At 40.2% G+C, this 12,952-nt stretch overlaps 1 protein-coding gene across 1 annotated transcript in view; it reads right to left on the reverse strand.

Annotated features, from left to right (window-relative positions):
- Nucleotides 1–4,210: 4,210 nt before the first annotated feature.
- Nucleotides 4,211–12,952, reverse strand: part of LOC111965593 (uncharacterized) — a 17,053-nt gene continuing 8,311 nt past the window's right edge. The window contains exons 4-12 of the mRNA XM_070444169.1: nucleotides 11,305–11,441; nucleotides 10,109–10,266; nucleotides 9,698–9,907; nucleotides 9,452–9,482; nucleotides 8,883–8,974; nucleotides 6,212–6,334; nucleotides 5,952–6,083; nucleotides 5,710–5,826; nucleotides 4,211–4,350 (exon numbers count right to left, since the gene is read on the reverse strand). Coding sequence (XP_070300270.1) covers nucleotides 4,240–4,350; nucleotides 5,710–5,826; nucleotides 5,952–6,083; nucleotides 6,212–6,334; nucleotides 8,883–8,974; nucleotides 9,452–9,482; nucleotides 9,698–9,907; nucleotides 10,109–10,266; nucleotides 11,305–11,441 — 1,111 coding nt within the window. The 3' untranslated portion in view covers nucleotides 4,211–4,239. The remainder of the gene's footprint in view (nucleotides 4,351–5,709; nucleotides 5,827–5,951; nucleotides 6,084–6,211; nucleotides 6,335–8,882; nucleotides 8,975–9,451; nucleotides 9,483–9,697; nucleotides 9,908–10,108; nucleotides 10,267–11,304; nucleotides 11,442–12,952) is intronic.

Raw genomic sequence — 12,952 nt, forward strand, 5'->3', positions numbered from 1 at the left:
GGCTCCAGGCGTTGACAATGGCCAGGTGAGTCTTTCCTCTGAGAACTCCTAGGAAAAGACCAAACAAGTACAGGAATAACATGGGGTAAACAGCCAAACAGAAGTAATCGACATGTGTGATACCAGGGCATAAAAATTTACTGTTTTGGTATCCACAGACAGACTGTTTGCGAGGTAGATTAAAATTATCCCAACCAGCCACTCAGAATTTTTTAACCCAGCAAACATTTATTTTTTAAATAAAATTACACTAACGAAAAAAAAAAAAAAAAAGGATGAGCATGTTTTGTAATGTTTTTAAAACAATTACCATGTTTCGCAGTAAAGTAAGTAACGTTGGAATTGTTTAATTCAATTTTTTGTGACTGAGTTTTTTAAAAACAACGAAAATCATCAATAGACATTAATGTTTTACCCTGGCGGGAGGTACTCTGTGGTACAGCGATCGAGTCATGTTTGTGCGCTGTGAGGACTGATGGTGACCCATGAAGAAGAACCGGGGGTAGCGTGTTTGGCCTTCTCTCTTTACCATCAGTTTGAAAAGATCGTCTCAAACCATGATGAAACCAAAACTTAGTAGCTTGTAACAAAACAATGTAGAGAAGAGAGACAGTATGACAGAGAAAAGAAGAAAGAATGGGAGATAGAGCAGAGACGAGCAGGAGAGTAGAGGAGAGGACAGAGAGACAGAGAGAGAGAGGAGAGGAGAGAGAGAGGAGAGAGAGGAGTGATCATGGTCTAAACTTAAATGGAACTCGTCTTTCATGCGCTGCTCTCTCGCAGTCTAGTTGGATATCACCTGCGTGAACTGGGCTGTCTGTCCTCGGCACGTACGTTAGAGAAACCTGCCTGCTGTAGGAACTGCAGACAGACAGTCACAGTCTACGGAGCTACATAGGCTAATTCTAAGATATTATAAAAGTGTGGTAAAAGTCAGGTCAGGGTGATATTATCAGGGTATTATCAGGTTTATGATTAGGCCTACTTGCCGTACTGTGGTGGGGTGTAGAGAATGTAACCTCTCTGTTTGACATAGTCCTGGAACTGAGGAGTCCAGGGCTTCTCTCCACAGCAGTAGTCCAGTGAATAGGACCTGGCCACCTGGGCTTCAGCCAACGACTGAAGATGAAGATACCAGCGTTTTTGGATGGTAAAAACAGCCAGCAAATATAATACATAGTCTGGAATTGATGTTAAGGTGTGTGTGGTTTGTGTGGTTGTGTATGTGTGTGTTACACACAACATCACGTGGAAAGCGTTTGAACAGTGCCAATTTGTCGTCGATGTGCAGGATGGTGTCTCGACTGTACGACCAACAAAACGCCCTTCTGGGAACTCTCTCTTAGTGGCGTCAGCCACCTCGAAATGGACCTGCAGGAAATGGCATGTAATACCTGTCACTAAAATTCTAACTTAATTGCAATTCAATTAACATGACTTGATCTATCTAGTATTAAAGACATGTAGAACGTATCATTTTCAAAACAATGGAACCATATAAATAAAAAAGACAGCTTGAAACTTCACTCCCTAGTAACTCTAACCTAGTATGTTTCTCATTGTAAACCTAGTAACTAACCTAGTATGTTTTCTCATTGTTAACCTAAGTAACTTAAACCTAGTTGTTATCTCATTGTAAACTAGTAACTCTAACCTGGGTATGTTTCTCATTGTAAACTAGTAACTCTAACCTAGTATGTTTTCTCATTGAACTAGTAACTCTAACCTAGTATGTTTCTCATTGTAATAGTAACTCTAACCTAGTATGTTTCTCATTGTAAACCTAGTAACTCTAACCTAGTATGTTTCTCATTGAGGTAAACCTAGTCTCTAACCTAGTATGTTTCTCATTGTAAACCTCAGTAATCTAACTAGTATGTTCTCATTGTAAAACCTAGTAACTCTAACCTAGTATGTTTCTCATTGTAAACTAGTAACTCTAATAGTTGTTTCTCTTGTAACTAGTATTTAACTAGTGTGTTTCTCATTGTAACGCTAGTAACTCTAACCTAGTATGTTTCTCATGTGTAAACTAGTAACTCTAACCTAGTATGTTTCTCATTGTAAACCTGTAACACACCTAGTATGTTCTCATTGTAGACCTAGTAATCTACCTGTATGTTTCTCATTGTAACCTAGTAACTCTAACCTGAGTATGTTTCTCATTGTACTAGAACTTAACCTAGTTGTTTCTCATTGTAAACTAGTAACTCTAACCTAGTATGTTTCTCATTGTAAACCTAGTAACTCTAACCTAGTAATGTTTCTCATTGTAAACCTAGTAACTTCTAACCTAGTATGTTTCTTCATTGTAGACCTAGTAACTCTAACCTAGTATGTTTCTCATTGTAACACTAGTAACTCTAACCTAGTATGGTTTCTCATTGTAGAACCTAGAACTCTAACCTAGTATGTTTTCATTGTAAACCTAGTAACTCTAACTAGTATGTTTCTCATTGTAGACCTAGTAACTCTAACCTTAGTTGTTTCTCATTGTAACCTAGTAACTCTAACCTAGTATGTTTCTCATTGTGAACCTATGTAACTCTACCTAGTATGTTTCTCAATTGTAAACACTAGTAACTCTAACTAGATGTTTCCATTGTAGGGAAACACAATAATAACAGGCAGGACCAACTGTTGTTCCACCATCAACAGTATCAAGTCCAGATGGACAGGTCAGCAACATGACTTATTCATCGAGCGACATCAGACTCACCGATGGAAGGTTTCTCATGGCCTCTCCTATGGGATATCCACCATGTTGGTCTGAAGGATCAGAACCAGCACCTCCACGGCCGAAGGCCTGAGAACATCATCGTCATCATTGGCATATATGACCTACCAACCACATCCTGCTCGTGTGTAACGTGAATGTAACATAAAGTGGACCTGGCCATTTCCAAAGTTATCAGAATTTCCTGTATAACTAATGCATTGGGTTGACTTTGCCATGTAAAGTTTCCGCCACCCGGGATGCACCACATCCAGCACATTCATCCCGGCAGGCTTCACGTTTAGCAGCTCCACAAACTCCTTTATTTTTTACCCCCAAAGTAATAAAAATAACACAGAAAGTGTAAGTCCATTCAATAAATACACAACGTTTGGTATTTTATATAGAGAAGGTAAGAGCACAGTACTGTGGCAGTCTGTGTAAACGCAGTCTAAACAGTACTAAACAACTTCCTTGTCTTGTCTTTTCATGTTCAGCAGTCCTGTGTAACCCAGTCTAAAACAGTAACTACACACCTCTCCTTGTCTTGTCCTTTCATGTTTCAGCAGTCTGTGTACCAGTCTAAACAGTATACAGACAACCTCGTCGCTGTGTGTTTGTTCCGTCATGTTTCAGTCATTTTTTGTCAACTCTGTCGTGGTTCTATGTCCAGTGCTGTCAGTAGAAAAACACCAACCTTTCTGCTCTGGGTTTGATGTCACAAAGCTATGTTTGGCGGCGTGTGTATGTATGTTGCATTGTGTGAGTGTGTTTGTATCTGTTGCACGAGCCGTGTGTGTTGTGCATGTGTGAGTGTGTTTGTATGCATGGGGACGCTGTGGCGCGCGTGTGTGTGGTGTGTGTACAGGATGCACACTCAAACCACTTGGTAGTCTTGCTTGGGGTCCCCCAGTTGTGCTGACGTACTGCCAAAATTTCTTCGTATCGTAGGATGCTTTGGGGCGTGTGTACTGCTGGTTGTCCAGAAACGCTGGAAGGTCTAAAGCCCTCTTGACAGGCGTGGTCCGACCACCTTCTTCCAGCAGCCAACACATCTGGTTCTGGTTTTCTTCATCTGAAGAGGGGAGTGAGACAGGAAGATATAGGGAGAGTAAGATGCCGCGTCCCCCCCCACAAACACACACACACACACAGGCAAAGAGCCTGACAGTGGCATTAATTGATAATTTACACCATTATATTAGATATAACACAATCAGTAGTAATAAGCAGCCTACTTGATGTATGTCTGCACAGTTTTATTGAGCACGATGTAAAGGCCAAACACCTGCTTCTCGTCTCTGACTCTCCGCAGTGTTGTTGTCATCAGGTGACTGTAGTGGGCCGACGATCTGTAGTGTGTGGGGGTAATGTCTCCTTATGTCACCTGGAAGAGAGAGAGAGAGAGAGACAGATCTGTAGTGTGTGTGGGGTTTAAATGTCCTCTTACAGTCACCTGGACAGAGAGAGGAGAGATGACGAGACAGGACGAGCCTGAAGGGATATTTTCCTATCTTTTCTCCTCAGTTCCTTGTTGCGTGGAATAGGCCCCAGCGTTGGTCCCCAGTGTTGCAGCGTTTTAGTTTGTCACTCCAGCCGTTGACAATGGCCAGGTAGTCTTCCTCTGAGAACTCCTAGGAAAAGACCCAAGATACAGGATAACATGGGTTTAACAGTCTAACAAAGTATCAACATTGTGATCACCAGGGCATAAAATTTACTGTTTTGGTCCACCAGACACTGTTGCAGGTAGATCTACAAATCTACCAGCCACTCAGATTTTTTACCAGCCAAAACATGTATTTTTAAAATAAAAATTACACCAACAAAACACAAAAAAAAAATGGATGAGCATGTTTTGTAATGTTTTTAAAACAATACATGTATTACCAGTAAGAAGTAATGTGGCATATTGTTTAATTTCATTTTCTGTGACCCGAGTCTTTTTAACCAAAATATCACAAGACAAATGTTCACCTGCGGGAGGTTACTGTGGTAACGCGACTCGAGTCATGTTTGTGCCTGTGAGACTGAGTCTGACCAATGAGAAGCGTTGGCTTCTCTTCCCTAGCAGTTGAAACTCAAACATTGATAAACAACTTAGCTTGTGAACAAACAATGTAAATAGCCAAGAAACACAAGGACAAAGTCTCACTTCAGTAGACTTAAGTTTGAAAAAAATTTGATCAACTTTTATGCCTGTGCTCTTTAAAAAAAATGTTGTAAATTCACCTTTATTTAACCAGATAGGCTAGTTGAGAACAAGTTCTCATTTACAACTGCGACCTGGCCAAGATAAAGCAAAGCAGTGCGACACAAACAACAACACAGAGTTACACATGGAGTAAACAGTCAATAACACAGCACAGAGATTCTAAAAACAAATCTTTCACTCAGCTCTTCACATGCGCCCAGTCTCCATCCAAGCAGTGTTGCAGCACCAGGTGGGATAGCCTATAGGATTCCTAGTTCTTTGACTTTGTGCGATTCATTTACCAGCTAAGAAACAACACGGCAGAAATACTTTGAAAACTTCTAATGCAGCATTTATTTTGCTATAAATGTGATCATACTTTACTATTTTTATTCACAAATGCGAGTGAAGTGCTTGTACAGTGGAGCCCTGACCATCAATGTGGCTGGTGAAGTAGACATCTTACCCACCAATGCCAAAATATACCTGCATTTGGCAGGTGGCGGGTGTTCATTTTAGGTCCTGGTGATCACCACTATTACTGTGGTGTGTGTGTGAGACAGACAGACAGAGAGAGAGATACAGAGAGAGAGAGAGAGAGAGAGACAGAGACAGAGAGACAGACAGAGAGAGAGAGAGATACAGAGACAGAGAGAGAGAGAGATACAGAGACAGAGACAGAGACAGAGAGTACATGGTCTACCTTAATGAACTCGTCTTTCATGGCCGCTGCTCTCTCCAGCTCTGTCTGGATCACCTGCGTGAACTGGGCTGTCCTGTNAGAGAGTACATGGTCTACCTTAATGAACTCGTCTTTCATGGCCGCTGCTCTCTCCAGCTCTGTCTGGATCACCTGCGTGAACTGGGCTGTCCTGTCCTCGGCACGTACGTTAGAGAAACCTGCCTGCTGTAGGAACTGCAGACAGACAGTCACAGTATACGGAGCTACATAGGCTAATTCTAAGATATTATAACAAGTGTGGTAAAAGTCAGGTCAGGGTGATATTATCAGGGTATTATCAGGTTTATGATTAGGCCTACCTTGCCGTACTGTGGTGGGGTGTAGAGAATGTAACCTCTCTGTTTGACATAGTCCTGGAACTGAGGAGTCCAGGGCTTCTCTCCACAGCAGTAGTCAGTGATCAGGACCTGGCCACCGGGCTTCAGCCACGACTGAAGATGAAGATACACAGCGTTTTGGATGGTAAAAACAGCCAGCAAAATATAACATAGTCTGGAATTGATGTTAAGGTGTGTGTGGTTGTGCGGTTGTGTATGTGTGTGTGTACACACACACTCACGTGGAAGCGTTTGAACAGTGCCAATTTGTCGTCGATGTGCAGGATGGTGTCTCGACTGTASACCACATCAAACGACCCTTCTGGGAACTCTCTCTTAGTGGCGTCAGCCACCTCGAAATGGACCTGCAGGAAATGGCATGTAATACCTGTCACTAAAACACTTCTACATCTAATTGCAATTCAATTAACATGACCTTGATCTATCTAGTATTAAAAGACATGTAGAACGTATCATTTTCAAAACAATTGAACCATATAAATAAAAAAGACAGCTTGAACTTCACTCCCTAGTAACTCTAACCTAGTATGTTTCTCATTGTAGACCTAGTAACTAACCTAGTATGTTTCTCATTGTTGACCTAGTAACTCTAACCTAGTATGTTTCTCATTGTAAACCTCAGGTAACTCTAACCTAGTGTGTTATCTCATTGTAAAACCTAGTAACTCTAACCTAGTATTGTGTTCTGTCATTGTTTTAGTAACTCTAACCTTAGTATGTTTCTCATTGTAAACCTAGTAACTCTAACCTAGTAGTTCTCATTGTAGAACCTAGTAATCTAACCTAGTATGTTTCTCATTGTTGACCTAGTACTCTAACCTATGTATGTTCTCATTGTAACCTAGTAATCTAACCTAGTATGTTTCTCATTTGTAAACCTAGTAACTATTATTTCTCAGTGTACCTAGTTAGTGTTCTAGACTCAGTTGTTCAATACCTGATTGTAAAACTAGTAACTTTACTAGTATGCTATCTCATTGTAACACCTCAGTGACACTCTAACCTCAGTATGTTTTCTCATTGTTAAACCCAAGTAACTCTAACCTAGTATGTTTCTCATTTGTTGACCTAGTAACTCTAAACTAGTATGTTTCTCCATTGTAAACCTAGTAACTTCTAACCTAGTATGTTTCTTCCCATTGTTGACTCTTAAGGTAACTCTAACCTAGTATGTTTCTCATTGTGTTAAGACCTAGTAACTCTAACCTAGTATGTTTCTCATTGTAAACCTAGTAACTCTAACCTAGTATGTTCTCATTGTAACCTGAGTAACTCTAACCTAGTATGTTTCTCATTGTAAACCTAGTAACTTAATCTAGTATGTTTCTCATTGTAAACCTAGTAACTCTACCTAGTATGTTTCTCATTGTAAACCTAGATCACTAGTATTATCTCATTTAGCCTGGAACTCTAACCTAGTATGTTTCTCATTGTAAACTAGTAACTCTAACCTAGTATGTTTCTCATTGTAACCTTAGTAACTCTAACCTAGTATGTTTCTTTCATTGTAACCTAGTACTCTAAACCTAGTATGTTTCTCATTGTAAACCTAGTAACTCTAACCTAGTATGTTTCTCATTGTTGACCTCTAGTAACTCTAAACCTATGTATGTTTCTCATTGTAAACCTAGTTAACTTACTAAACCTAGTATGGTTTCTCATTTGTAAATCCTCAGTAACTCTAACCTAGTATGTTTCTCATTGTGAACCTAGTAACTCTAAACCTAGGTATTGGTTTCTTCATTGTAAACCTAGTTGTAACTCTAACCTAGTATGTTTCTTCATTTGTAACCTAGTAACTCTAACCTAGTAATGTATTCTCATTGTTAAACTAGTAATAACGTTGTCTTGTAACCTAGTACTAGTAGTTTCTCATTGTAGACCTAGTAACTCTAACCTAGTATGTTTCTCATTGTATAACCTAGTAACTCTAACCTAGTATGTTTCTCATTGTAAACTAGTAACTTCTACCTAGTATGTTTCTCATTAGATTTAGACCTAGTAACCTAACCTAGTGATGTTTCTCATTGTAGACCTAAGTTAACTTTTCTAATCCTAGTTATGTTTTCTCATTGTAACCTAGTAACTCTAACCTAGTAAATGTTTCTCATTGTAGAACTAGATTAACGTCTCATTAACCTAGATATGTTTCTTCATTGTAACCTAGTAACTCTAACCTAGTATGTTTCTCATTGTAAACCTAGATAACTCTAACCTAGATATGTTTCTCATTGTGTAGACCTAGTAACTCAAACCTAGTATGTTTCTCATTGCTAAAACCTAGTAACTCTAACCTAGGTATGTTTCTCATTTTAAAACCTAGTTAACTCTAACCTTAGCATATGTTTCTTTTCATTGTAAACCTAGTAACTCTAAACTAGTATGTTTCTCATTGTTGACCTATGTAACTCTAACCTAGATGTATCTCATTGTATAAACCTAGTTAATGCTCCTTCTTAACCTAGTAATGTATTTTCTCATTGTACTCAGTAACCTAAAAGCCTAGTATGTTTCTCATTGTTAACCTAGTAACTCTAACCTAGTATGTATCTCATTGTAAATCCTAGTAATCCTCGTAACCTAGTAGTGTATCTTTCATTGTTAGAACCTAGTAACTCTAAACCCTAGTATGTTTCTCATTGGGTGAACCTAGTACTCTACCTAGTGTATTCTCATTGTTGACCTAGGTTAACTCTAACCTGTAGTATGTAATTTCAGTTGCTATAACCTAGTAACTCTAAACCTAGTATGTTTCTCATCTTGTAAGGGAAACACACATAAATAACAAAGGAAAGGAACCACCTGTTGTTCCCACCATCAAACAGATCCAAGTCCTAGAGACAGCTAGCAACGATGACCTCATTTCACTCGAACGACCTCAATCAGACTCACCGATGGAAGGTTCTCCTCCATGGCCTCTTCTATGGCGATATCCACCATGTTGGCTGACAGGTTCAGACCCAGCGACCTCCACGCCGAAAGGCCTGCAGAACATCATCGTCATCAATTGCATAGTATGACCTAAACACATTCCTGAGCTGTGCCTGTGTGTAACGTGAATGTACATAAACGAGTGGACTGGAACCATTTCCAACAGTGTATTCAGAGAACTTCCTAATTTACTAATGACACTTGGGTTGACCTTTGCCATGTAGAAGTTTCCGCCATCCATTGATTGCCACTACCCCACATCCAGCACCTTCATCCAGGCTTTCAAGTTCAGCAGCTCCCACAAAACTTCCTTTTGTTTACCACCAAGTAATTAAAACAAAAAAACAGAAACGTGTTCAAGTTCCATTTCCAATACATAACTACACACAACACATGTTTGGTATATTATGGTATTATTAGAGAAAGCCAAAAGAGCACAGTACTGTGGCAGTCTGTGTAACCCAGTCTAAACAGTACATCTACCACAACCTCTCCTGTGTGTTGTCCTGTTCCATGTTTCAGTCATTTTTTTGTCAACTCTGTCGTGGTTCCTATGGCCATCTGTCCATAGAAATACAACAACCTTTCTGCTCTGGGTCTTGATGTCACAAAGCTATGTTGGCGGCGTGTGTATGTGTGTGCATGTGTGAGTGTGTTTGATATCTGTGCACGAGCGGTGTGTGTGCATTGTTGGTGAGTGTGTTTGTATGTGGGCACGAGTGTGCGCCTGCATGTAATGTGTTTGTTGTTCCAGGACTGCCAAACCTCAAACCCACCTTGGTAGTGCTGGGTTCCCCAGTGCTGACGTATCTCTGCCCCAAACATCTTTCTCGTATCGTAGGATGGCCTTTGCGTGTGGTACTGCTGAGTTGTCCAGAATAAACTTGCTGGAAAGGTTCTGAAGCCTCTTGACAGGCGGTGTCCCGAACCCTACCTTCAGTCCAGCTAGCTACCAACAAACAATCTGGTTCTTGGTTTTTCTTCATCTGAAGAGGGGAGTGAGGACAGGAAGATTAGGGAGACGTAAAGATTGCCATGGCCCTCCCCCCTGCATCGCCCCCCCACCACACCGACACGACACCACCACACAGCAAAGAGCCTTGACAGTGGACCATTATATGATGGAATTCATCACATATTATATGACGATATAACACAATCAGTAGTGCAATTAAGCAACAACCTACCTTGATGTATGTCTGCACAGTTTTATTGAGCACGATGTCAAAGCCAAACACCTGCTTCTCCGCCCCCGCTGACTCCTCCCGCAGTGTTGTTGTCATCAGGTGACTGTAGTGGGCCGACGATCTGTAGTGTGTGGGGTTAAATGTCCTCTTAATGTCACCTGGACAGAGAGAGAGAGACAGATCTGTAGTGTGTGTGGGGTTAAATCTTCTCTTACAGTCACCTGGACAGACAGAGACAGAGAGAGAGAGAGAGCGACAGAGAGACAGAGAGACAGAGAGAGAGACAGAGACAGAGAGACAGAGAGACAGAGAGAGACAGAGAGAGACAGAGAGATGTAGTGTGTAGGGTTAAAGTTCATCTTACAGTCACCTGGACAGAGAGAGAGAGAAACAGTGATTGACACTGATTGCCTTGGCAGTATAGCGTTTTATGGCAGCATTAATGTAAATGTTTACAATCAGACCATGATTATACCGTTTTTATACCATGGCATTGTTGAATACTTGTTTCTGATTGGCTTGAAGGGCATTCTAGAGCATGCATTATTTTCCTATTTTCCTACAGTATATCAGCACGGTAGAAGTCAATGGCTATAGATCATTCTTACACGTTCTATGTTTGAGCTGCTTTTGAAAGCAAAAGACGAATTGAAAACATTTTCCTAATGGCAAGCTAGAACTGATGTTTTTTCTTAGATAACCAAACAAACAGACTTGCTAGTTTACCKCGGCAACTACTGTAGCTATCTAGTAAACTAGCTAGCTACTTCAGTTGATGTTGAACACATATCTAGTAGTAAATGTGCTAAATGATAGCCAAGGTATTAAAAAGGATAATGAACTCGGGGCTCTATGCGTTCTCTGGYAAATAATGCAACTCCGTGGAAGGGTCACGTTATTCATTATTCACCATAGAACGCATWGCCTCTCATTGATTATCCCTTACTTACACAACAGATGGAAGTAGACTATCTGATGTGAATTTAAGTAACCCACGAAGGTGAAAGTGGACTGAATAGTGATCTGTTACGTTAGGTAATAAAGGATGAGAGGATGACAGGATGAGAAGAGTGTCTGGGTAGATAGATCACCATGATGCTTCCACCTATCAAAACCGCTCTACAGGAGAGTCTAGGGATTCACTAGACTGGAAGAGTMACTCACAATAGATATTCAGGTGATTTTAGAGCTCGTACCTGATTGGTAGTTGCAGGACTCCCTGAAGAACAGGTATCCTCCGGGGCGGAGCCATCCCAGCATCCTCTCTGTTAGTGACGTCAGCTCCTCGTCACTCAGATACATCAGTAGCCAGTTGGAGAAGATGATGTCATAACTGATGGGGGGGGTACACATCAGAATAACATCATAACTGATGGGGGGGCCTTATTGCATGAAAAATATACAAGATGATTTTAAATAAACAATAGAATGACAAAACATGATCTTAAATATAGTAAAACCATTCAGCATTAAATTATACTTTATATTATCTTGTACAGACTTTGCTCTTCTATGTGAATATGTCTGTTGTCAATGTTGGTGGCAGTAAATAGGAGCAAAGAGTTCATTGAAAATAAACCATTGTTAATAGATGCTTTGTTCATGAATTAGGCTATTTTCTCTTGAACCATCTTGTCTATCTACTAGAAACTCCTGAACCATCCGGTCTATCTACTAGAACTCCTGAACCATCTGGTCTATCTACTAGAAACTCCTGAACATCTGGTCTATCTACTAGAAACTCCTGAACCACTGGTCTATCTACTAGAAACTCCTGAACCATCTGGTCTATCTACTAGAAACTCCTGAACGCATCTGGTCTACTCTACTAGAAAACTCCTGAACCATCTGGTTTCTATCTACTAGAAACTCCTGAACCATCTGGTCTATCTACTAGAAACTCCTGAACCATCTGGTCTATCTACTAGAAACTCCTGAACCATCTGGTCTATCTACTAGAAACTCCTGAACCATCTGGTCTATCTATTAGAAACTCCTGAACCATCTGGTCTATCTCATTAGAAACTCCTGAACCATCTGGTCTATCTATTAGAAACTCCTGAAACCATCTGGTCTATCTATTAGAAACTCCTGAACCCATCTGGTCTATCTATTAGAAACTCCTGAACCATCTGGTCTATCTATTAGAAACTCCTGAACCATCTGGTCTATCTACTTAGAAACTCCTGAACCATCTGGTCTATCTACTTAGAAACTCCTGAACCATCTGGTCTATCTACTAGAAAACTCCTGAACCATCTGGTCTATCTATTAGAAACTCCTGAACCATCTGGTCTATCTATTAGAAACTCCTGAACCTCTGGTCTATCTACTAGAAACTCTGAACCTCTGGTCTATCTATTAGAAACTCCTGAACCATCTGGTCTATCTACTAAGAAACTCCTGAACCATCTGGTCTATCTACTAGAAACTCACTGAACCATCTGGTCTATCTATTAGAAACTCCTGAACCATCTGGTCTATCTATTAGAAACTCCTGAACCATCTGGTCATCTATTAGAAACTCTGAACCATCTGGTCTATCTACTAGAAACTCCTGAACCATCTGGTCTATCTACTAGAAACTCCTGAACCATCTGGTCTATCTACTAGAAACTACTGGACAATATGGACACAGATATAAAAAAATGTGTACTATATATTAATAATACTTTCTTACAGTTATGCAAGTATAAATTACCAAAGTTGCCATAGATTGCCATAGATTACCTCTTAAATTACCCAAATTACCGAAGATTCTGGTAACTTGGGTAAATTACCGGTAGCTTTGCAACCTTACGCAAACCTGTTCTATAATATATTATATTGTTATTATAAACATTA

The sequence above is a fragment of the Salvelinus sp. IW2-2015 genome, linkage group LG6.2 (genome assembly GCF_002910315.2).
Source record: "Salvelinus sp. IW2-2015 linkage group LG6.2, ASM291031v2, whole genome shotgun sequence".
Taxonomy (NCBI): domain Eukaryota; kingdom Metazoa; phylum Chordata; class Actinopteri; order Salmoniformes; family Salmonidae; genus Salvelinus; species Salvelinus sp. IW2-2015.